Source organism: Hyla sarda, chromosome 2 (genome assembly GCF_029499605.1).
Source record: "Hyla sarda isolate aHylSar1 chromosome 2, aHylSar1.hap1, whole genome shotgun sequence".
NCBI classification, from domain to species: domain Eukaryota; kingdom Metazoa; phylum Chordata; class Amphibia; order Anura; family Hylidae; genus Hyla; species Hyla sarda.
In genome coordinates this window covers 285964778-285990432 of record NC_079190.1, presented here as the reverse complement: position 1 = coordinate 285990432, position 25655 = coordinate 285964778, and the positions used below count along the sequence as shown (strand labels likewise).

General features: G+C 42.5%; 2 protein-coding genes across 10 annotated transcripts in view; one reads left to right on the top strand and one right to left on the bottom strand.

Moving 5' to 3' along the window:
- Positions 1–596: 596 nt before the first annotated feature.
- Positions 597–19033, bottom strand: RCC1 (regulator of chromosome condensation 1). 3 transcript variants are annotated; one of them, XM_056557338.1, is made up of 10 exons: positions 18894–19033; positions 13943–14035; positions 12876–13063; positions 12612–12791; positions 9734–9830; positions 9031–9153; positions 5880–6032; positions 4589–4708; positions 4342–4494; positions 597–985 (listed from the first exon to the last, which is right to left on the bottom strand). In XM_056557338.1, the coding sequence occupies exons 2-10, from the start codon at positions 14019–14021 to the stop codon at positions 816–818; spliced, it is 1263 nt and encodes a 420-aa protein (XP_056413313.1). In that variant the 5' UTR covers positions 14022–14035; positions 18894–19033; the 3' UTR covers positions 597–815. The 3 variants fall into 3 exon arrangements, with proteins under 3 accessions (XP_056413313.1, XP_056413314.1, XP_056413312.1); XM_056557339.1 differs by lacking the exon at positions 18894–19033 and adding an exon at positions 18785–18807; XM_056557337.1 differs by lacking the exon at positions 18894–19033 and adding an exon at positions 16327–16525.
- The window catches only part of CTPS1 (CTP synthase 1), a 28355-nt gene continuing 21619 nt past the window's right edge, over positions 18920–25655 (top strand). The window contains exons 1-3 of one of the 7 annotated variants that reach the window (XM_056557334.1): positions 19043–19152; positions 20619–20706; positions 22596–22787. In XM_056557334.1, coding sequence (XP_056413309.1) covers positions 22622–22787 — 166 coding nt within the window. In that variant the 5' untranslated portion in view covers positions 19043–19152; positions 20619–20706; positions 22596–22621. Of the gene's footprint in view, positions 19153–19206; positions 19346–19504; positions 19523–20618; positions 20707–22595; positions 22788–25655 lie in introns of those variants that run through there. The other 6 variants (XM_056557331.1, XM_056557336.1, XM_056557329.1 and 3 more) reach the window with 6 other exon arrangements.

The window sequence follows — 25655 nt, the reverse complement described above, 5'->3', positions numbered from 1 at the left end:
AATGTACATTTGCACACAACAGCCAACTCTTTCCTATTATTCTTGACTCACCATCCAGCATGGATGAATTTTAAAATTATTAGTTGCTACATCCCAAACACACACTTCAACAGGTAAGAGCTTTATGTAATCTTTATATCCCCCCCCCCCCCCCAATTCTCACTTTACCACAAACTAGGAAGAAGTTCTCAATAACAAAGGATCAGTTCTTTTTATGGTATTAAATTAACATTATAATAAACCATATGAGGAAAAACTAGCTATTACTGCTGAAACTGCAACAGAAGAATGAACAGCTTATGAAAAAAAAGCTTTATTCCAAAAGACAGTTTCTTTAAAAAGATGTATCACATCCCTGTCAGGTAAAATTGATTCAAACATAAAAGGCAAAGGAAATTTAAATTTCCTACAGTCAAGCACACCCATACCACACTTACAAAAATAAAGCAATATGCTTATTATGACTTTGGGTATTAAAAATAAAATTATTTAGCAAGTATAATAAATCTGAACAATGGCTTGTAGGCTGATGTGTTAGTGCCACAGGGACAAGGTCAAAATGGGGAATTAGATGTTAAAATACAGAGAGCAGTGTCTACAGGAAGATCATTTTTATAAATTTCTGGGAAATACACAGGAAAGTAGAATACATGAGAACAGTAGAAGCTGATGTCCAACACCTCCCAGCAAGGACCTGGAGTATTACAATTAGGGACCAATTAAAAAGTTCCAAAGTGGAAAAGAGGTAAATGGAGGCAGCTCTGATGTGGTCTCCATGCAGCCAACAGTGAGCATTACTGTCCTGGAACTCAATGTTAGCTACGATCTCTAACTAAAAGAACAGTGTGCTGGCCTCCACTGGACACAGACAAAACCTCTCTATTCTCCAGCTGTTTCCCAGTCATTTCATTTGGGCTCCAAACATCATCCTCTTCACCTGTGCCCAGCTGTTGGTTGGTGCCCATACCCCAAGAGAAGACATGACCTAGATAAAAAAAAATATATATAAATTAAACAATGGGCTTAAAAAACAAAAAATAAAAAGGGGGTTAAGTTTCTGCACTTTTGTTTTTCCCCATCATCTTCTAAAAATAGCTTAAAATTTGGCACCTACAGACTCATGAGGGCTTTATTTTGTTATGACCTCAATCATTTCTCCACAAAGTTTACGGCGAACCTAGAAAACATATTTGTGGGGCAAAATTGAAAAAAACAAAACAAAAAAAAACACCATTTTGTAAATTTTGGGGGCATCCAATTCTAAATTCTACGCAGTGCACTAAAAACATTCAAAAAATCCATATGATGGCTTATTTTTTGCGCCACCAATTCTAGTTTGCAGTGACATCAGTCATTTTACCCAAAAAATCCATGGCGAAACAAAAAAATTGTGCAACAAAAGTGAAGAAAAAAAATTTCATTTTGTAACTTTTGTGAAATTCCGTTTCTACGCAGTGCACGAAAATTTATACGTTTAAAATTATCTGACCCCCTATAACTTATTTTTCCGTGTAAGGGCTCACTTTTTGTGCTGTGTTCTGAAGTTTTTAGCGGTACAATTTTTGTATTGATCGGACTTTTTGATTCATTTTTTTACGATATAAATAGTGACCAAAAATACACTATTTTGGACTTTGGAATTTTTTTGCGCGTACACCATTGACAGTGCGGTTTAATGATATATTTTTATAGTTCGGACATTTACGCTCGCAGCGATACCACAGGTTTATTTTTATTTAGTTTGTTTTTATGGGAAAAGGGGGGTGATTCAAACTTATTAGGGAAGGGGTTAAAGGCGTTCTCCGCCCTTAGACATCTTATCCCCTATCCAAAAGAATAGGGGATAAGATGTCAGATCGCCGCGGTCCTGCTGCTGGGGAGCCTCGGGATCCCCGCAGCGAGTTCGCTCTGTGCGTAATGACGGGCAATACAGGGGCCGAAGCATCGTTGCATCATGGCTCCGCCCCTCAATACATGTCTATGGGAGGGGGCGTGGCGGTCGTCACGCCCCCTGCCATAGACATGCATTGAGGGGACTGGCCGTGATGTCACGAGGGGCGGAGCCATGATGTCACACTGCTCCGTCCCCTGTATCGCCCGTCATTACGCACAGAGCGAACTCGCTCTGTGCAGCAATGATAGTACAGTGCCACAGCGGGGATCCCGGGTGTCCAAAGGATAGGGGATAACATGTCTGGGGGCGGAGTACCCCTTTAAATTAACTTTTTTCACCTTTTTTTGCAGTGTTATAGCTCCCATAGGGGACTATAACACTGCACACAGATCTTTTACCCTGATCCCTGCAAAGCCATAGCTTTGCATGGATCAGCGTGATAGGGGGTTGATTGCTCAAGCCTGTAGATCAGACTTGGAGCAATCACACGCCGATCGGACTTGCCGGCGCAAGGTAAGGGGACTCCGCTCGTGTCCTAGCTGATCGGGACATCGCAATTTTATTGCAATAGTCCGGATCAGCCCGACTGAGCTGCCGGGAAGCTTTTACTTTGGTTTGACGCGGCAATCAACATCAAAGGGTTAATAGCGTGCGGCACAACGATCTGTGCTGCGCGCTATTAGCCCAGGGTCTCGGCTATCAATAGGAGCCGGGACAGACCCGATGTGATGCGGGGTCACGGCGTTTTAAACACCGGGACCGGGCGCAGGGCCTATGTATGCCCTGCGTCTTTAAGAGGTTAAAGTTATATTTTTATACTTAGACATTTACGCAAGCTGCGATACCACATTTATTTTTTTATGGAATTCGGGAAGCGGGCCGTTTTAAACTTTCAATAAGGAAGGGGGTTAATGTATGTTTTCTTTAACACTTTATTAGTCCCCTTAGGGGACATTTAGGAGGAATCATTAGATTCCTCATACAAATCAATGAGGTTCCATAGAACCACATTGATCTGTGCTCCATTGATAAAGCCTGGTCCTGCCATGCTTCATCAATGAGAGAGCTGGGACCAGCAAGGAGGCAGGGGTATGCCCCCTGGCTACCTCAGCAGTGGATTGCCCCTCCCCTGCGAGATCGAGCTGATTCGATTAGGCTGCACATTTCCCCCTTAGAAGTCCAAAATCAGGAAATGCTGTCAGGCCAGCAGGAGTCCAAAGTCTGTGAAAAAGATTGGGGGAAAAATGTGCTCTGGACAAGTAGGGAGACACCTAGTGGCAGTGTTTTTAAACAAACAAAAAAAACATACAAAGCTTGCTTTTTTTTTTTTAAACAAATACATTAGAAAGATTTTATTTACCATAAGGAGTGCAATAGCAAAAATTTGCTTTAACCCCTTAAGAACGCAGGGTTTTTCCATTTTCATTTTTTCCTCATCACCTTCTAAAAATCATAATGCTTTCAATTGTGCACATTAAATTCCATATGATGGCTTTTTTTGGTGGTTTTTATGTAGTGCACTTTATGGTAAATCTGAATAATCTTTATTCTGTAGGTCAAGGTGATTAACACAATACCAATTTATATAGTTTTTCTAATATTGTACTTTTTTTTAAGTTAATTTTTGACAAAATTGGTATGCATAAAATAGTCCTTTTCTGACCTATAATTTTTCTATATTTCAGTATATGGGGATGTATGAGTGCTCACTGTTTGCACTGTGATCTGTAGTTTTTATCAGTACCAATTTTGATCACTTTTTATTTATTTTTTCTGATACATGTGACTGAAAATCAGTACTTAGTGTTTGCTTTTTACGTTTATGCAGTTTAATGTGTGGGATTATAAACATTTTAATAGTTTGGACATTTACGTGGTGATACCTTTTTTGTAAAATGGGAAAATAAGGGTGATTTTTTTTTATTAAGGGAGGGTTTTATATCATTAAAGACATTAAAGACACTTTAAAAGGGGTACTCCGGTGCTTAGACATCTTATCCCTTATCCAAAGGATAGGGGATAAGATGCCTGACTGCAGGAGTCCCGCCACTGGGGACCCCCGTGATCTTTCACCCCGTTTGTAATCAGTCCCCGGAGTGTGTTAGGTCAGGGTCTGATTATGGGCGATCACAGGGCGGGCGGTGTGTGACTTCACGCCTGCACCCCTGTGTGACGTCAAGCTTCGCCCCTCAATACAAGCCTACAGGAGGGGGCGTGATAGCTGATCTTTTGGATAGGGGATAAGATGGCTAAGCACCGGAGTACCCCTTTAAGTCACCCTAGGGAACTTTTATATTCAATCATTAGACTGCATTCACTGTATAATGCTATGTCATAGCACTATACAGTGATTAGCGATCCACTAATACAGCATAGCTAAGTATCTAGCTAAAATGTAACTAGATGCAGCATTAGAGAGACACTCCAATGTGAGATCAATCACTTACCGTCTCTAGATACAGCATAACTGACAGAAGCACCACAGGCCACAGAGGCAATCTTGGGTAGGTTAGGAATGGGGGTAGGCTCTTTTTGTTCTTCTGCATTCTCGCCAAGACCAAGTCTTCCATATTCAGCACGACCAAGACTATATGCAATTCCTTTAAGTTAAAATAAAGTTAGACATTTATAAACATTACACATGTTTATAAGCTACAGGTGCCAAACCTTCAATACCTCAGTCTTAATACTAACCTTCAGAGTCCACACAAACAGTATGATGCTGACCTCCTGAAAATCCTACCCACGATTTGGTGGAGTTTTTGAAGGATGTCAAGTTCTGGGGCGCAAAGCAAGAGTTCGTAGTCTTTGTCCCTGTAGAAAATAAGTTACACGGCATTGTTAGAGTTTCTTACGTTGAATATCTAATCTCTTCTGTTAAGTCTATAGAAATGTTTCTAAATTTACATATCTAGGGATAGCATACGCTACCAATGTTGTAACATGGAGTGACTGAGCAGTGGGAAGATGCAGAAAGTTGTGGGGAACATAGTTTCTGCAGTGTGTGCACAGTCACTGGATAGCCTGTGAGGCACAAAAACAGGACATTCATGTGTTTTTTTAATTCTCTCTCAGAGCCGAGAACTTTCACTAGTTTTCAGCAAGCACTGGTGTAACCATCCTGTTTGCACATAATGCTCCCCACTACAGATAAAAAAAATAAAATAAAATAAAGCCATATGCTGGAAATAAAATGCCAAAATTCCTGCAGCAGGAAGTGTCAAACAGAAAAAAGGGTTTTGGTAGTTCCTTTTTAGGTTTACAGTCCCCTTAAGAGAACAATAAATTGCCTTTTTAAATTGCCAATTTCTCCTGGAAGATATTGTAGTACCCCAAAATACTAGCTATGCAATCTGCATAGCCCCATCTGATCTGTCCAAATCATTTATTTCTGTTTAGAGTAAGTGTTCTAGAAAGAGACAAGGGGTAGGGGACCCAGGATAGCTATATGCAATTTGCATGTCTGACAGACAAGTGCACAGCAGTGTGTATCTATGCCCAATCACTTAGTTCTTATCTAAGTGACCATTCTTTGCTCAATTTGCTCTCATGAGTCATGAAAAGGGGTAAAGGTTTCTCTGGAAGAAAGAATGTTGATTACTTATCCTAACTCCCAGCATCTCCACTGGTCTGCTGCGCTGCAGCTGGAATTTCAACTCAGACCCATTTACTTAACTGGGATGGAGCTACAGTTCCAGGCAAAGCCACTACAGAATATAGAGCTGTGACAGAAACAAGTAAGAAGCCACAGCAAAATTACTTCTTCAAATCAGACGGGGTGTCAGGAGCTGGACACCAAACCTGACATTTATATTGATGCCTTTGTTATTCTACCCTAAGGATAGGCCATGGAAAATGTCTTTGGCATTTTTTTATTTGGAAAATGAAGAAAAATGTACAGATTGTAATTTTTGAAAAATAGTGTGAACCTGCCCTAAGACAAAGAAATACAGAAGGTGAGATATTTAAGATAAAAACTACTTACCTAACTGATGATAGTTGGAAAGGCCAAAACCATAAACATGGCCCTCTTGTGAGATTGCAAACGTGAAGTAAGCACCACAGAATACATCTTGAAACACAACACGTCCGCATCCTTTAGCCTTCAAGTGGATGCACTGAGGAATTAGTAGCCTCTCTGCAATAAGACAACAGTGGTTACATAACAGTCTAGAGGTGGATCTTTACAACGCATCTAAAAAAATACATCAAAATCTTTGATATTTTATTGAACAGGAGAAATGAAGATATATTGCATTTACAAGTACTCAGATCTATTACTCAGTGCCTAGTACTTTGTAAACTGCCCAAAGGTGCTTCAACTGTCTTCTTGCCACAAGATTTGTACAGATGGGTTTGGGTTGTTTGCCTGCAGATCCTGTGGTTCCTACCAGACATAACAGTGGACAGGCATTTTAAGGTCTCTCCAGAGATGTTCGATTGGGTACAAGTCAGGACTATCTGGGCCTCTCAAGGTCATTCAGAGTTGTCCCTAAGCCACTCGTGTGTTGTATTTGCTGTGTGCTTAGGGTCATTGGCCCGGATTTAACAAACTGTGTGAGAGAAAATAGAGTAATTTTCCCACAGCAACCAATCGAAGCTCAGCTTTCACTGAACCTCGGCTTGTTAACGGAGCTGTGATTGTTTGCTGTTGTGGGAAAATCACTCCATTTTTTCTCTTACATTGTCTTGTTGGAGTGTGAACCTTCAGCCCATTCTGAGATGCAGAGCACTATTAGGTTTTCACAAAAATTATAAGCTTGCACAAATTAGTAAAAATCCTGTTTTTACGTTCTCAATTTAGGTTATTAACTGAAGAATGATGGTGGGAAAGGTGATTTTGTTTTAGTACAAAGACGCAACTTAAAATGTGAACAAAAGTGTGAGATATTCTAAAGACTATTGATTGACCATAGTCTTAAATATATGCATAGACAAACCATTCCATTAAGTGGAACATAACTACAACAGGCAATCAACCAGGTGTTTAGAGTCAAAAACAGATTAACTTAGAGCCTTAGGACCCTTTAACCCCTTACGGACCAAGCCCATTTTCAACTTAAGGAACCGGGCATTGTTTTTGCACATCTGACTACTGTCACTTTAAGCATTAATAACTCTGGAATGCTTTTACTTTTCATTCTGATTCAGAGATTGTTTTTTCGTGACATATTCTACTTTGTGTTAGTGGTAAAATTTCGTTGATACTTGCATAATTTCTTTGTGAAAATTTCCAAAATTTTGCATTTTTTAACCTTGAAACTCTGCTTAAAAGGAAAATGGACATTCCAAATAAATTATATATTGATTCACATATACAATATGTTTACTTTGTGCTTGCATTATAAAGTTGACATGTTTTTACTTTTGGAAGACAGGGCTTCAAAATTCAGCAGCAATTTTCCAATGTTTCAGAAATTTTTTTTAAGTGGATTTGAGGGGCCTCCATATTAAAAATAAAATTAAGTTTTTGAAATTTTTCTAAATTTGTAACCCAATTTCTCTCGAGTAAGGAAATGCCTAATATGTGGATATAAAGTGCTCTGTGGGTGCACTAGAGGGCTCAGAAGAGAAGGAGAGAATGGGATTTTGGAGAGTGAATCTTTCCGAAATAGTTTTTTGGGGGGCATGTTGCATTTAGGAAGCCCCTATGGTGCCAGAACAGCAAATAAACCCCCACATGGCATACTATTTGGGAAACTACACCCCTTAAGGAACATAACAAGGGGTACAGTGAGCCTTAACACCACACAGGTGTTTGACAACTTTTCGGTAGGAATGCCCTATGGTGCCAGAACAGCAAAAAGGAAGGAGACAGAGAGAGAGTTTGGTTGGAATAGAAGTCGGGGGCCATGTGAGTTTACAAAATGCCTGTGGTGCCAGAACAGTGGACCCCTCCACATGTGACCCCGTTTTGGAAACTACACCCCTCACAGAATTAAAAAAAGGGGTGATGTGCGCATTTATACCCCACTGGCGGCATTTGATTATTTTTCATTTTCACAGACCACTGTTCCAAAGATCGGTCAGACACCTGTGGGGTATAAATGCTCACTGTACCCTGTACCCCTTATTACATTACGTGAGGGGTGTAGTTTCCAAAATGGGGTCACCTGTGGTGTTCTGGCAGCATGGGGGCTTTGTAAACACATGTGGCCTTCAATTTCGGTCAGAGCACCTGCCGTGCAATACACAAGCAGTGGTCCAGTGCGCGTGTCATATACAGGATGTAAATGTACGTCCTGGTTCACAAAATTAAAATAAAAAAAAATCCCAAAGCCATCACAATACCTGTTGTGTCCTCTAGTTATCCATATGGTTTTTGCAGCTCCTTTGACCCCTGATGTCTACTAAATACTTTTTCCTTGTTTGTAGCACAGACTACAACTCCCAGAAGTCTTTTCTTTCAGACTATCCTCAATCCAGCAATAAATCATGCTGTGCTCTGAATAGCAGAAGTCAGTGATTAGATTTTCAGCAGAAAAAAAGCAGCTATGTGCCCAGTTGTGACTGAGAATATTCACTGCTTTTCTCTAACAGCTCACAAGCTCCTCAACCAGCGAGGGGAGGTGTGGCTGTACAACCAGAGCTCTAGACCAAACTGAAATTAGAAAAAAGACTGGTGTTTTCTTGAAGGGAGGGGGGGGGGGGGAGAGTAGGTCTCACTGAGGAGACAGTGGATCTAAAAATTACATTTTTCTCTCACTTGCTGCATGTAAGTGATAGCTGAAAGAGGGAAACTGCTCTATATAGCTAATGAATGTTACATAGGTTGATGAGAGGGAAAGGATGGGGCTATGGGCTTTCCCTGGGGTACCCCTTTAATTACTGATTAGCAGGTGCAGAAAGCAGTTGGCTCCATTTACTGTGTAGCAGTGATATGCTATGCTAAATCTGATATAAATCTATCAAGGAGTTTTAAAATGGTTTCACAGAAAAAAAAAATCCATTAGAGTTGAATAGTAGACCTCCCTTTGTTCTGTCAATAAGCCCAGAAAACCCCTTTAACCGTAGACGAGAGAAAGGGGGGGTAGGAGGGGAAACAAAAAAAAAAAACAAAAAAACACACCACATTTACCATTTAACAGACTAGACAAAGGTCTCTACTGTTGAGACGGCTAAGTTTAATTACTAACCTAAGCCTTTACGTCCTCCACGATTTGTGAATCTCTCTGGTACCCTGCCAAGCTGACCCTGCTCTCCACAGCCAGATGTGTAGAGATCCCCATCTAAAGTAAGCATCGCAAGATGATCATTTCCTTTGGGGGGGGGAAATAAATAAAAAATGAAAAATTTGTTAAGCTACAGGAACACACAAACAGAATTAGGGCCCACTCAGACTACAGAATATCCTCTCAAAATTGTATATGCTAGGACCACCTGGACATAAAAAGTTACCCACTTGACAGCAATACAGTCCATGTGGAATTCAACCAAAAGAATGCACATGTTCGTAAGCTAAATTTCTGCTGTGTGCGCGGTGCAACAGAATGCCACTAAAAGCAACAAGAGTTTGCTTCATTGCAATTTACATGCAGAATTTCTCCTCTAGGAAATTTCATAGTGTGAATGGGCCCTTATAGTTGGAAAAGAAAAAGCTTAGGTAGCAATTTTATGACATTTCACAACTTTCCAATTCCCTACTGTTATTCCAACACTCACCATGTCCACTGATGGAATTTGTTGCATATATAATAGTTGACATGAGCTGAATAGCAAACTTAATCATAACCAGCTCTGTGCTGTCTGCAAACATTACACCAACAGATTCAGCAACAACCAAACTACAGATTTGATGAAAAATACAGAAGTATAACGTCATCTTCATCACTCACTCACCTGAGGCTATTTTGACAACTGGTACATTTATCTGAACTTGTACAGGCACCACACTTTTCTTCATTGGCTCCAGTAAACCAATAACACCATTGTTGTCCTACATAAAAAATATATAAAAGAATTATGATTACTACATTGTTGAAAGGATTGTAAAATGGATGCCTTAAAAATAATATGTATTGGGGGGAGGGGAGTTTTTTTTTTACATTCAATTAAGATGGATGGTAGGACACATTGGTCTAACAAATTTGTATCTGTTTTTATGCTTTCTCAATCTTTCTTAAAGCAGGTGCAAAAAGGTGTCGGTTTAAACGGATGAAAACGAAGTGTTTTAACATGATTTACATGTTAACGTGGCTTGCCATGATTTTACATCAGATAAAAAAAAATAAAAAAAATTGGTGCATAAAGGTTTATACAACACAGAAATTATACAGAAATACACAATTTCATCTTCTGTGTATGGAGATGTGCCAATACTCCCACAATCGAGCATGTCAGGTGGGTGGTAAGACTCCCAATTAAAGGGGTACTCCGCCCCTAGACATCTTATCCCCTTTCCAAAGGATAGGGGATAAGATGTCAGATCGCAGGGGTCCCGCGCCTTTGGGGACCCCCGGGATCTCGGCTGCAGGAGCACCTGTTGCGGCTTCCGGAAACGCTGGAGGCTTTGGCTCCCTACCACGGTGACATAAGACAGTGACGTCACGGCTCCGCCCCGTGTGATGTCGCGCTCCTCCCCCTCAATGCAAGCCTATGGGAGGGGGCGTGATCGACAGTAATCATACCCGGAGCGAACACGCTCCAGGGACTGATTTTAACAGGGGGTGGCGTGCAAGATCACGGGAGTCCCCAATGGTGGGACCCCTGCGATCAGGCATCTTACCCCCTATCCTTTGGATAGGGGATATGATTTCTAAGCGTCGGAGTACCCCTTTAAGAACACATACAAGCATAGCTGTGTATGGGGAGAAGGCAAGAATAGCTGTAGACTGAATGAGCCGTCCGCATTTAATGGTGAATGGCCAACTTTATTACTGTCAAGGATTCTTCTATGGCTTTGATTACTTTTATGGTGTACCCCTCAGCAGGTCCTTGACTAGATATGTTATTTTGAGCGCCACAGTAACAAGTAATCTTAATTATTTTTCCATTGTCAAAGCTAATCTACATGGTTAATGTGTCACTCTACAAACTGACTTTCCTATTCAGTGAGTGTTAATTTTTTTGAGGAGGTCTCACTTAAAGGAATCAGTCATCAGTGACACCCGCACTAACTTGTTGCTAAAGGCTGGCAGTGTAGGCGACACTGATAACTATACTTACCTACCCAGTTATTTTCCTTATTCCAACAGCAGGCTTGGGGCAGGGATGGAGCTCCAGGAGCACACGTGCGTCACCACTGCAGCTTCTTCCTTTGACCTGGCTACGAGCAGGCTTGAAAAAGCAGCAGCAGTGACATCAGCCTTTGCACCAAGCCTGCAGTCCAAACATGGATAACGGCCGAACGATAATTAGTGTCACCCGCAATACCAGCCTGTACCAACAGGTTAGTGTGGTGACACTGATGACAGACTCCCTTTAAAAGGAAAGCATGTAGAAAAACACTTGCAAAGGAAACAAAGCAAATACCTATGGCTTGCCACTACTTCCCTTTCTTGACTATGAATTAATGTGGATTCCCACAGGCAGTTCAAGTTACAGTTGATTCCTACACAATTTATTTTTATATGCTTTGCCTAACAAACTGCACCAAGAACCATGACCAGTTACAGACTAAATATGCAAACAAGTTTGCTTCAGAGGGAAGTAAACTGTCTATTGTCAACTTCTAGATAGCTAAGCAACCCTTTTACTGGCAGGAATGATTTACTTTTTGCAACTCTGGTAGCCACTAGAGATGAGCGAAGTTACAGTGATTCAATTTGTCACAAACTTCTCGGCGGTAGCTGACTAGCCTGCATAAATTAGTTCAGCTTTCAGGTGCTCCGGTGGGCTGGAAAAGATGGATACAGTCCTAGGAGAGAGTCTCCTAGGACTGTATCCACCTTTTCCAGCCCAACAGAGCACCTGAAAGCTGAACTAATTTATGCAGGCTAAAGTCAGCAAATGCTGAGCCACGAGGTTCGTGCTGAATCAAATCACTGTAACTTCGCTCATCTCTAATAGCCACTTCTGAGTGTGTGTGTTTGTGTGTGTGTACACCCCCCCCCCCCCAACACACAAATACAGAAACTACCATTTGTAGCTAAGAGTGGCTTGGCTCATTAGTTAGTGCAGTCTACATCTCTTCATAAAAATCAGTACAACTAGAGTATTCATTCTATTGTGCTTAGGCTGCAAAAAAAGCAACATTAACGCACCTTTCTCCATTCCCCGGTGCAACATTGCACCGATATAGGTCTTTGGTCCTCCGGTCTCGTCTCCCTTCTTCTGTGTGCACAGATAGTCACACTGCAGGCAGCGTATGGCTGGCTGCAGCGATGTCCCGCATCAACCGGTAATAGGCTGAGTGCAGTGTCACGTAAGGTGCCCGGGCAGCAGGGAGAAGAATCTGTGCCCACAGAAGGAAGGAGACCGGACCAGAGGACTGAAGAGCTATAGCGGTGCATTGGGGGAATGGAGGAAGGGGAGTTGATGTTTGTTTTTTTGCAGCCCGGGCACAATAGAATGAAAACACTTTTTGCATTAGTACTTCTCAAATGGGTCAGACACTGACTTGCGGTGTAGATCCCTACAGGTGGCACTTGAGAAACCTTTTACTTCCTTCTTGAAGAGGACTAATTTGAACCCTTTTTCATAGTAACTTCCAGAAGAAACATATTGCAAGAAATCCATCTGGCAAGTAACCATTTCTACAGATAGCCAAAAACATTACCCTGAAAGATCCAAAGAGGAACACGTGTCCATCCTCTGTCAATGCTGCAGTGTGACTGTCTCCTGCTGAAACCTGCACCACTTTTTCAGCCAAATCAACCTTTGCCGGTAGAGTTTCTGATCCTTCTTCTGTTGTGTCCCGGCCCAGTGCGCCTTCGTCATTACAGCCAAAAGTATAAATCTATATAAATATGGATATATTGAAGGGATGTTATGCTGGATAAACTGGTTAAACAATACCTATAATGTTTTCAAGTAAACTCACACTCCCAGATGCTCCAAGACACACTGTGTGCATTCCTCCTGCTTCAGCCTGGATTATTGGCTCTGGTAAAGATACCAGTGCTGGTCTCTTTCGTTCCATGACATCTTCTCCTAAACCCAGCTGGCCCACATCACCTTGACCAAGAGTCAGCACAGTACCTCCAACAGTTTTGTGGGAACTGTGGGTAACTGAATAAAAAACTTTTTTTTAACATGATGGCACATAACATTTGAGAATAACTGCAAAAAGTTATATAAATGTGTATCGTAGCAGTGCCACTACCTTTCATAAATAAAATGTCGTTTCCCTAATGTATACTTTCATTTTGCAGGACTCAATAGCACAGCTTGCTGCTCTTTTGAGCCCCGCAAAATAGAAGCATATAACTGGAAACAGAGCAAATGCAGGCAATAGTATTAAAGTGAACAATACTGCCATTGCATATGCCACATACCTTTCTGACTGTATCCTAACATAAGCATAGCCTATTAATATGGAGGATACATTGTTAAAATTCATGCTTTACTACTGCTATAAGTGCAGATTTTTAGATAATACTTCTATAGGGGATGTGTTTGTACTTTCTGATTGAGGAGCGACCTTCGACTTTGGAAATTATGAGTGCACAGTACAGTGTAAAGCAGATACTGCCTTTGGAGTTATGTAAAATAAGAGTATACATTTAGGAAATAAACTAAACAGTCATTCCATATCCTTACCTGCTCAGACTTAACTGCTAAGCATGATGTGAACAGGGCATAACTAATATTTTAATTAGATCCCTAGATCCATGTTCCCTAACTAATAGCTCAGGAGCCATATGTATCGCTTCAGGCGCTATTGTACACCAGTGGCACTGGTAAGGTTAGCATAACTAAAATCTGGCTCTAGGTTGTAAAAAAATAAATTATATATATATATATATATATATATATATATATATATATATATATATATATATCTGTTCCTAGGTGTGGATGCAGTTATCTATACATACTTACTAGAACTAAATAGACTAACAATATGATTCAGGAATGCTAGCAGCTATCCAGATTTTCCACACTTACTCTTCGGTTTCTTGATCTCTGTAGTTCCATTGCTTTCTTCAGCAGGGGCATTTCTCTTCAGATATTTCTTTCCTTTCATGTTAAATACTGTTGCTATGATAGAAAACACAGGTTTGTATTTTCCCTTATGAAAGGAACCAATGCATGCTCACAGCCAATATACAGTAACTTTTTTGTATTATAATATGAGTTCCACAAAAGGAGTTGATAAAGTGTTGCCTTACTAGCTAGCCTAACTGCATTCACATGTAGCATAAACACTGCAGATTTTCTGCCTTTATTTTTGGGCCTTAAATCCACAGAACAATATAACAGCAAATCTGTCCACAGGATGCAGAGATTTCCTGCACAGATAAAGCCCCACAGTGTGGTCCATAGCATGTCCATTTCTGAAGAGGATTGGCCACAAATCTGTTTATATTTTACCTCATTTGAAAAATCCACAATAAAAATAAAAGAATAAGTTGTTGCAGACTTTGCTGTGGTCTACCAGCAGATCCATAGAAAAAGGCTAAAAACATACCCCCACAATACTGACTGCCCCGATAAACCTTCTCTGGTCCATTATATAGCTCACTATACACCCGGCCTCCAGCTCTGATTTAACAATTCACAAACCCCTTCATTTGGGGCCGAAATGCTACAGGGGATTCATAAAACATTTTTTAAATGGAAGTTTAGGCCATTTTAAAAGTTTGACTGGATCCTTCCACTGTAAAAAGGAGCATTATTTCACAACAACCAGTTCAGTTGTAAAATACAGAAGCCTAACTTTATAACGATATATTCACCATTCCTGGGGGCAAAAACATCCCCCAGGGATGGTGAGGATATTGATTTTAGCATCTATAACACATTGCCAAGCATCATATATGCTAAAATCTGCTGATTAGTTCCCTTTAATGATAGTAAAATCTCATTTTTGGGGTTGGCCACAGGTCCTCTTTAAAGGGAATGTGTCAAATGTTATTTTATTTTTAGAGATTAAATAATGTTTTCACATTTTTTTTTAAATACTTTTGGAAATGTTTTATTTTTTTTACTTGTCACAAAATATGAAAAATTTAATAATGTCATATTTCCCACTGTTGACCAGCAGAGGGAGCTAACATGAGGAATCTGGGGAAGACAAGAAACTTGGGAATACACTGTTTGCATGAAGGGGAAGGTGTTTTGTAGTCTTTTCAGTTCCACTGTGTGCACCATTTTGTTGGTATCTAATAAGTGGTAAAAAACAGACAACTGGATGTCACCTCCAGAGCTGGGTCATTGCAGACTAAGGATATGTTCACACAACGGAATGTCTGCACAGAAAATCTCTGTGCGGACATGCCGCAAACTACACCAGAATATGCCGTCTCAGACTTATGCATTCCGTGTGAAGTCCGCAGAAAGAAAGAACACGTTCATATAACAGCAAAATAATAAGTACAGCTTTGGAGGTGACTGGATGATACGATGTGATGTAACATTAGCATACTGACTGCAGGTTTGGAGGTGACTGGAGGATAAAACATACAATAGATCATGTGCCATTCAGAAACCTGGAAAAGCTGTGTGTTACAGTCAGACCCTGTAATTATTACAGGGCCATGAGTCATTAAGAAGAGTTTGAATGCCACACAGCTTTTCCAGGCTTCTGAATGGCACGTGATCTGACTAGCAGTGACACATTCCTTGCCATTCAGAAGCTATTGGAAAGTTGTGTGCGACAGTCAGACACTTATGACTCATGGCTCTGTAATGACTCACACACAGTTTTCCCAGGCACCTGAATGGCTAGAAATTTGTCAATGCTAAGCAGGTCACATGCCATTCAGAAGCCTGGGAAAGCTGTGTGTGACAGTCAGACCCTGTAATTAGAGATGAGCGAACTTACAGTAAATTTGATTCGTCACAAACTTCTCGGCTCGGCAGTTGATGACTTATCCTGCATAAATGAGTTCAGTTTTCAGGTGCTCCCGTGGGCTGGAAAAGGTGGATACAGTCCTAGGAGACTCTTTCCTAGGAATGTATCCACCTTTTCCAGCCCACCGGAGCACCTGAAAGCTGAACTAATTTATGCAGGATAAGCCATCAAGTGCCGAGCCGAGAAGTTTGTGACAAATCAAATTTACTGTAAGTTCGCTCATCTCTACCTGTAATCAATACAGGGCTATGAGTCTATTATACAGACAATGTCACATACAGCTTTGGCACAACCTTCTCAGACCTGCAGCCGTCCCTGGTGTAAAGCCTCCTTCAGCACAGGGTCCGACCTCATACCACATTCCTTGTCCCTTCTCATAGAGGCAGTTCACGGCCGGGCCTGCCATGTGATCTGGTACTTGTCATGCAGACAGTTAGGGAAGCGCTGTGCTGCAGACACCAGCTGTGGGGCCTACCTGAACTCCCCCTTCTCAGCTGATCCTCCGCAGTCCCCCAGAGAGGCGTGCAGAGTCCAGGTCCCGAGGCTGCGCTGCAGGAGGATGGATGGTAGGAGCTCGGCCAGTATATAGGAGGAGCCAGCAGGGGATAATGACAGTAGTTCCAGAAGCAGCCGCTGAGGCTTCCAGACTTTACCAACATGGCGCTGGCTCCGCTCTTGTCGCTGTGTTCTGCACAAAACACAGCATTCTATACCCTAATGCTTTTTTTATGAGACGGTCAGCGTCTTAATGTTCTTAGAGCATCTGTGATGGTGTTAAGTGATGTCATCACAGATGCGCATGGTAATGGCAGCGCCCTATGCAATTGTTAAAGATTAATATTAAATGCTATACACACCAAACACAAATGAACTAAACTTATTTTATATAACAATTTCATTAATATATATTTTTTTAAATTGAGTGTCCCTTTAAAAGGAGCTATCCAGTAATCCAGAGCTAATTTCTTCCAAACACAGCACTGTTCCTGTACACAGGTCCTGTGTGGTATTACAACTGGGCTCCATTCAATTCAAAGAAACTAAGTTGCAAACAAACGTGTTTTTTTTTAAGCAGAAATTAGCTGTTTTTTTTAATGCTAAATAACCCCTTTAAGCAGGTTAAAAAAAAAAAAAATCAATTGTCGGTCTCACCTTTCCCTGTGTAATAGAGGATGTACAGCTAACAATGATAGAAGGGGCACACAAATAATCCAGTGATCCATAGAACAGGTGTTAAATGTAGGCGGATTTACACATACACATCACTGCTGCTGTTCTCTAGCAGCAGGACCCAGCAGAGAGCAGCAGCAGTGACATCAGTAAGCTTGTACTTTTTGATCAAAATGTATACTAGATCGAAATACAAATTGTGCAGCTGTGTTTCTTTTTGTGTTTTATTATTATGGTATTTAGATTGCTACTAACATTTGGTTCACTTATGAACACAATGGCTCACCACCTGTTAGTTTGTTCTTATGTTTTATAGGTATGCATGTTATATAATGTCTGTCACTGGCTCACCGTTGAGGATTCTAATTGAACAGGTACCTGTTTATGTTTGAAAAGTAATAAACTATGAAACATAAATAAATACACTGGAGATCCCCTGCAGGGAACGGGACAAGGCAAGTACCGTTGTTTTCAGTGTCAACTGCACTACCTGTCGTACTGACAAGCTAGTGCAGGCGACACTGGTAACATGGATCCTTTAACATGCAAGGGTCTGCCAAGTAATATGGCCCTAAGGCTAAATTCATGTGTTTTTTTTTTCTAGGTGTGATTTGAACGTAAGGAGAAAAAAAAAATAAAGGTTTAAAAGCCCACGGAAATATATAGGAAGTGGAGTTTTAGGGTTTAATCACACAGTATTCTGGGAATTTTTGCAGACTTAAATCTGCACAGTATACTGTACTGTAGGTGTGAACATTCCCCTTAGGTATTTCATTTAACTATTTACATGCCATGTGGTAACAGGGCAGCAGTGTAGTGTGCGCACTTCTGATCCATTCAATATCTATGGCAATGTTCTGCTAACAGCAAGTCTTTAGGTGTTGCAAAACTACAACTGCCAGAATGCCTGGACAGCAAGAGGCTGTCCAGGCATGCTGGGAGTTGTAGTTTTGCAACAGCTGGAGGCACAATGTTTGGAAGACACTGATTAGAGATGAACGAACTCACAGTAAATTCGATTTGTCACGAACTCAGCTCGGCAGTTGATGACTTATCCTGCGTAAATTAGTTCAGCTTTCAGGTGCTCCCGTGGGCTGGAAGAGGTGGATACCGTCCAAGGAGACTCTTTCCTAGGAATGTATCCACCTTTTCCAGCCCACCGGAGCACCTGAAGGCTGAACTAATTTACGCAGGATAAGTCATCAACTGCCGAGCCGAGAAGTTCGTGACGAATCGAATTTACTGTAAGTTCGCTCATCTCGAACACTGATATACGGGAACAAGTCAAGATATGGCTGGCTAGGTGACAACATGGTGACTCCCTGATCATTGCTCTTTATAGTCAGATTGATCCCCCTGCAATAGTCTGCACTACTAAGCTCAGTGAAAGAACTGCAGGACTCTTAAAGGGACCCCGTTTTATACTTCCCCCAACCAAGAGCAGCAGGAAGCCGGTTTCAGAATTACAATGGCCTACGACCTATTGGGTCATGTCAGAAAACAGGGCTTATGGGTGCTCGGGAGACCCCGGTTGGCTTCTCTCCCCCGGCTATGACTAGAGATAAGTACAGCACAGAAGGCCCCACCATGACCCGGCACTGGGCTGTGCACTGCGGAGGAGCCAGTCACTCCCGGGGACAGGACGCAGGCGGGGAGCACACAGGAGCATGGCGCGTAGTCACGTAACGGTCCGTAAAGTCACGTACAGCTCTTGGGGCATGAACCGGCGCCCTGACCCCCACCGGTCAAACACAGGGCCTCACCCAGCAAAGCTTCCCCAAAGGCGGCAGCAGCGCCGTCCCCGCTCCTGTGTCTCCTCTACCGTCTACCCGGAGCAAGGCAGTTCCCAGCCCGGAGACGGCCGCCACTCACCTCTTGTACCGCGCCCCTCTGTCCACCGGCAATGCTCTCTCCCTGTTTACCGCGCTGACACCTTCAAGCAGCTGTGAGACACGTGCGGCGCTCCGTTATGACGTCAAACTTGTGCGCGAGGCGAGAGGAAGCGCCAAGCCGACAAGAGGCCCCGCCCACTGCAGGCACGTGATCGGAATCTTTTGCGTCAAATGTAAAAATGATGGCAGCGCCTGTCTGTGGTAGCTGGCGCCGAGACCGTTCTGTGTGAGACTACAAAGTATGTGCAGCTATCGCACTGTGTGTATGATCACTACTATAACGCGGTAGTAGAAGAGGCCCTCCCCTGAGTCTTTCCGGATGTGAGGGGAGGCGGCGCTCTGGCCCGGTGTCCACCCTCAGTGGTGTCTATTCCTCCCCAACACGTGGGACCGGCACAATCGGCTGCTGTCTCTGAGCATCGTGTTTGACTGGTGAGCTGCCATCCATGAGGGGCACTACAGCTGGGGCTAGTGGCAGGGAGGTGGCTCGTGGGGTGGGGGAAACGGCTGCTAACTGCTAGTGTGTACAGTGCCTTACTTCAGAAAACCGCCTCTGCGGTATAACCGGCCAGGGAACAGCTGCTCTCTGTTCTGGCTGTAGTAAGAAAGGTTGTTAGACTGGATAGAACAATTGCTGACCTCTTACAGCAGTGACCTCCAACCACCAGCCCTTACAAGACTACAACTCCCAGCATGCCCTGACATCCTTCAGTGTAGCTGCAGATCACTGTCTCCCAATGTCACATGTTACTCTGCCAGGAATAGGAAGAGTGTGACCAGTAATGAATGTGGCTTCTGTTTGGATGTATTCACACTGATCTTTTCCACAGTGTGTATTGTGCGCTGAACTCCATCACAACCTTTTGTCTTTGTTCACACACAGTGCAGATCAGACCGTTCTGACCAGATTTGGAATAAAAGATCCTGGGAAAAAGGGATGGAAAAAGTGTCAGCGCAGTTTGTGAGGAAGATTCCGCATTTGCGCCATATTAACCGGTCTATCCGGGACAGATGTGAAGGATCGGAATTAGGGTTCTGCTGGGGATTCTTTTGGGCTTTCGGTCTCAGCAGGCCATTGAGTGCCCGTAGCCAAAAAATGAAAAGGCATTTCAGGGCAGCCTTCAGCACAGACAGTCCTGGTAATAGAGCAGTGGTCCCCAAACTGTGGCCCTCCAGATGTTGCAAAACTACAACTCCCAGCATGCCTGGACAGCCAACGGCTGTCCAGGCATGTTGGGAATTGTAGTTTTGCAACATCTGGAGGGCCACAGTTTGGGGACCACTGTAATAGAGAAAGGGCCGCTCAAGGAGAGTGGACATACATGAGTGGCCACTATAAATGTTTTATGGAAGCCATACTCCTTTAATAGCTGCGATGAACCTTTTATCCGCCAGCAGGTGTCATTTTCAATCTACCATACACATAAACGTTCAGCGCCGCCAAATGTGTTCTCAGTAGACAAGGGAGGTAAGCCACTGCCAGACAACTGACTGCAGCTTATGTCTGAGCACAAAAGGGTTGGGCAGTTGAAGTCAACATGCCCGATCCTTCTCTTTCCCTAACATCTTTGGTTAGGGAAGAGTCAGGAGGCCGCCATATACTTTGGCCAATCACCTGATCCCCCTATTTTTGTAGACAGTGCCCTATATACCATCAGTGTAAACTACAACTTTAGAGCAAACCTTTTCTTTTTGTTGTTTTAAGTTCACTTCTACATTAAAGGCACCATCCACTGCATGCAATGTTATACCGGAGACTACGACAGAAACCCACTGATCTTGTTTTCTGGCAAGTAAGGGACCCGGTACTTCTGTTATTTTCAGTTTCCCTTTCCTATGACAAAACAGAAACTCATAAATATGAGCACAGATATGGACCATAAAGGGGTACTCCACTGGAAAAACAATATATTTTTTTTAATCAACTGATGCCAGAAAGTTAAGCAGATTTGTAAATTACTTCTATTAAAAAATCTTATTCCTTCCAGTACTTATCAGCTGCTATATGCTCCACAGGAAGTTACTTTCTTTTTGAATTTCTTTTCAGTTTGACCACAGTGCTCTCTGCTGACACGTCAGGAACTGTCCAGAGCAGGATAGGTTTGCTACGGAGATTTGCTCCCGCTCTGGATAGTTCCTGACATGGACAGAGGTGTCAGCAGAGAGCACTGTGGTCAGACTGAATATAATTTCAAAAAGAAAATAACTTCCTGTGTAGTATACAGCAGCTAATAAGTACTGGAAGGGTTCAGATTTTTAAATAGAAGTAATTTACAAATCTGTTTAACTTTCTGGCACCATTTGATAAAAAAAAAAAAAAATGTTTTCCAGTGGAGGACCCCTTTAAGCTTCATATCTGTGCTCATATTTATGCATTTCTGTTTCATTTTGTTAGTTTTCTACCTTGATATTGCTCTGTATTTTCTGCTCAGTCTCAGATTCACAGACTGGGAAGGGGCGTTCCCCAGCAGGCGTGACATCACCTGAAGCCATACAGGGGAGAACGTCCTCCCTCACTCTGCTACACACAGTCCACAGCAGTTCAGTGTGTGATGAGCTATGATTGGCTAAGGCTGCACACACCCCTCAGCACTCCAGACTGCATTTCCTGTGTTTGGACTTCTGCCAGGCCACAGGAGTGCAAGAGATTGTGGAAATGTGCTTTGGACAAGTAGGGAGACATCTAGTGGTAGCTTTTTAAACATAACTATAACATAGAAAACTTCATTTTTTTATATGTAAAGGCAATGTGCCAGTAGAATCTACCTCATGAGCATTTTTCTCTGTTAGTGGCTTATAGAGTTATGAAATTGTTGACCTGGATTGGTCATACATGTTTGTATAGCTTATTGTCCTCTAATACGTGCATTTCTTCAAAGTGCTATACAAGGCCATTTGCATGTGCACAGTTAGGCTAGGTTCACACTGCAGAATCTCCGGGCAGAAAATTTCCGCCCGGAGATTAAGAGTACGAGTTCACACGAGTGTTTTTTTTTTTTTTTTTTTGCGTATTTGAAAGTGGGTGGGCTCTTCTCGACTGTCCAATTTACGCTGCGGAAAATTCAACGCAAGCCCCATTGAAGTCAGTAGGGACTGCGGCGGATTTTCCGCAGCGTAAATTCCGCCGCAGAAAATCTGCTGCGGACAGCCGAGAAGAGCCCACCCACTTTCAAATACGCATCGGAAAACCCGCAAAAAATCCGCTCGTGTGAACATACCCTAAGAGTGTTGCCATCGGCAACTGAATCATCAGGCACTAGGACCGTGCGGACACTGCAGTCTCCAATAGACTGCAATGTGTTCTGCGAGTATTTCCAAGCGGATTTTCCGTTCACAAATTCTGCTTCACAAATTCTGAAGTGTGAATTTGTGAACAGAAACCCATTCACTACTCTATACATTTTAGTCAACGGAATTTCTGCCGGAAATTTCTAAGCAGAATTGCAGGCGGAAATTCGGTAGTGTGAACCTAGCCTTAGAGAAGCTTTTCTATCTGGGTCCTTTAGAATATCAATCATCTATTGTTCATAGAGGTGCATATTAAATGTGCATCCCCTCTATGGTAAACACAAGTTAACCCTGTGTAATCTTTTGGTTTGGTTGTAAAGTCAAATGGGTTATGAATATTATGCAAAATAAATAGTCTGTACTCATCACTAATGTCACTTGTTCTTCTGCCTAGATTTTCCAACACTTTCATTCGACATCATGAAGTATATCCTAGTGACGGGTGGTGTGATATCTGGTATTGGAAAAGGGATCATTGCAAGCAGCATAGGAACAATCTTGAAATCCAGCTCCCTGCGTGTCACTTCTATTAAGATTGACCCATACATTAACATTGATGCAGGAACGTTCTCTCCTTACGAACATGGTATGTGGCGCTATTGACACGTTGTTTGCACCAGGATGTGTTCTGACTAGTGTAATCCAGCTCTTGTGGAAGCTTTAAATCTCGATAAATGATTTGATCCCATAGTGTGTAATAGGGGAAGTCTTTAACAAAGCTTTTAGGTTCCCATACATGATGCAACTGAGCTGCGGAAATGATCTCTGCTTTCCACGCATGGCAAAAACTGCATCTGGTTTACTGCAAATAGCTGCGCAGCAAGTACAGGTAAACACACAGTTACCACACCTGTAATGCGGTATACCACAGTAAACCACAGGCAGCTCTTGCGGCACCTAAAACAGCACAGCTATATTGTGTACAGGTATCTTTTAGGAAGTGCAGTATAACTGGCTTATATAGTAGCTTGTAAATTGATGAAGGAAACCTGTCACCTATTTTTTACTGCCCAAACCGGCACGGGCAACATGAAAGAGGTGCAGGGAGCGCAATCCCAGAATCTATGAATGACAGTGAAACTCTCAGGCTTTTCAGAGAAATCATGGTTTAAAAAAATAGAAATAAATAAAAAGCCATCGGGACCCAGGCTAAGTAGTCATGGGGGTGGTCCCTGTAGCTGTTCTCCACCCCGCTGTCCCTTAGTGATGGCTCTTCCCCTAGGGCCAGGGGGATAGCAATTGCCTGGAACTGCCCGTGACTAGTTCCCTTGTTCCTTGCAGCCTTTTCAAACTATGCCTGAGACTTTCAGAGTGTTCTTTGATCCACTCTGGACCACACTTACTGTGCCTTTTTATGTCCCCTTGATTTGGGCAGCACAAAATAGGTGATTGGTTCCCTTAAGGACGCAGCTCATTTTCACCTTAAGGACGGAGCCATTTTTTTGCAATTCTGGCCACTGTCACTTTATGCATTAATAACTATAAGATGCTTTTACCGATTATTCTGATTTTGAGATTGTTTTTTTCGTGACATATTCTACTTTCATTTTGGTGGTATATTTTCGTCGTTACTTGCATCCTTTCTTGGTGAAAAATCCCCAAATTTCATGAAAATGAAACTTTGAAACTCTCTTCTTGTAAGGAAAATGGATATTCCAAATACATTTTATATTGATTCACATATACAATATGTCTACTTTATGTTGACATCATAAAATTGACCTATTTTTACTTTTTGAAGACATTAGAATGCTTCAAAGTATAGCAGTTTTCATGAAAATTTCAAAATCTGAAGGGACAGATGTTACAGAACTACAACTGCCTGGGCAGTGTAGGCATGCTGAGAGTTGTAGTTTTGCAACATCTGGAGGGCTACCATTTGGGCACCATTGTATACAGATGTTGCAAAACTACAACTCCCAGCATGCCCAGACAGCCTTTGGCTGCAGTAAATATCACTTTACTGCCACCTTTCTTGATGCTCCGCGCTGTCCTCTCCCTACCTGCGCCGCTGATGCCACCGATGATCGGCGGTCCCCACCGCATCTTCTCCCCAGGTACCGACCGCCATCTTCCCCCCCCCCCCGTTCTGCCCGACATCCATGGTAACCCCCCCGTCTTCAACTGCCATTGGTCAGTAGTCATTGCTGACTAATGGCAGGGGATAGGAGGAGGGGGCACCACTGCAACCTCGTTCCTATCCCTTAAGATGATCGGGGCTATCACTGACAGCTCGGATCATCCCTATTTTCCGGGCGATCGGGTCACCAGAGACCCGATCAGCCCAGAATATTGACAAATCGCAGATCTGAATTGATCAGCGATTTGCCGCGATCGTGGACATGGGGGGGTCTCAGGAGCCCCCTGGGCGATATGCTGGAATGCCTGCTGAATGATATCAGCAGGCATCCCGGTCCTGTCCCCGCATGGCGAGCGGCGGGGACCAGAATTCCCACGGGCGTATCCATATGCCCTACGTCCTTAAGGACTCAGGATGCAGGCCATATGCATACGCCCTGCGTCCTGAAGAGGTTAAAGGAGTTGCCCCAGCAACTAATGTTGTTTGCACTTTCGCTCCTTGGTGATTGACTTCCAGAGATGTGCCAACTCAGCCTTATACTTTTCTTCCTGCTTGCAGGGGGTAAACTTTGTTGCAGAAGGTAGAACTGTGTTGTGTTCACCACCTGCCAATGAAACCACACCTGCATGCGGTGGCAACATTTCGTTGTTGTGTGCCATTACACTGATATTATTGGATTATTTTTTTTTTTGTATGCTTAATATTTGGGTGTTCAAGCCTTGGGCTCTTTAAATATGCCTTTTGTATATTTGGTGGTGCCTGCCCATTCACCGTATTATATTTGTCTATGCAAGTATGCATCCTAAAACCAAGCAAAATAGTACCAGACCCTTTTTTTTAAAGGTTATCCATGGGTTTTTTCGGGCCGCATTAAAACAGCTTATGGTCACTTACCTGCCCCTCCAATCCCCTTTTGATCCCCCATTTAGCCTCTGCCGGCACTCCAGTGTTACTTTAGGGGCAGATGTCACATAATCGTTGAGGCCACTGGATGGCTTCGGCGGTCATGTGATAGCCGCACCTAAAGTAACAACGGACAGAGCCCTGCTTGTCCCACCCACACATTACTAATATACACAATTAAATTTTTATCTGTAGTATATAAAACATTTTTTTTTTACAAATGTCAGAGCCCGTTTAATGTTGTAGCCATTTATTCCCAATCAGAGGCCATATGGAACAATTTACAAAAAATTGAATTAATGGTAGGCAGATTTATGCAATGTGTCTGTCTTCAGCAGCTTAATGCAATATACAGTCATGGCTGTAAATGTTGGCACCCCTGAAATTTTTCTAGAAAATGAAGTATTTCTCACAGAAAAGGATTGCAGTAACACATGTTTTGCTATACATATGTTTATTCCCTTTGTGAAG

What these genes read in the sequence shown, in the direction of transcription:
- RCC1 (XM_056557337.1), bottom strand. Translation starts at nt 16,510, where the DNA reads ATGTTGGTAAAGTCTGGAAGCCTCAGCGGCTGCTTCTGGAACTACTGT. An exon ending in TGGAGGACGTAAAGGCTTAG is followed by an intron (nt 6,033 to 9,030) that starts GTTAGTAATTAA and finishes GTCTTATTGCAG; the next exon opens with AGAGGCTACTAATTCCTCAG. An exon ending in TTATGCTGTATCTAGAGACG is followed by an intron (nt 986 to 4,341) that starts GTAAGTGATTGA and finishes TTTTTTATCTAG; the next exon opens with GTCATGTCTTCTCTTGGGGT.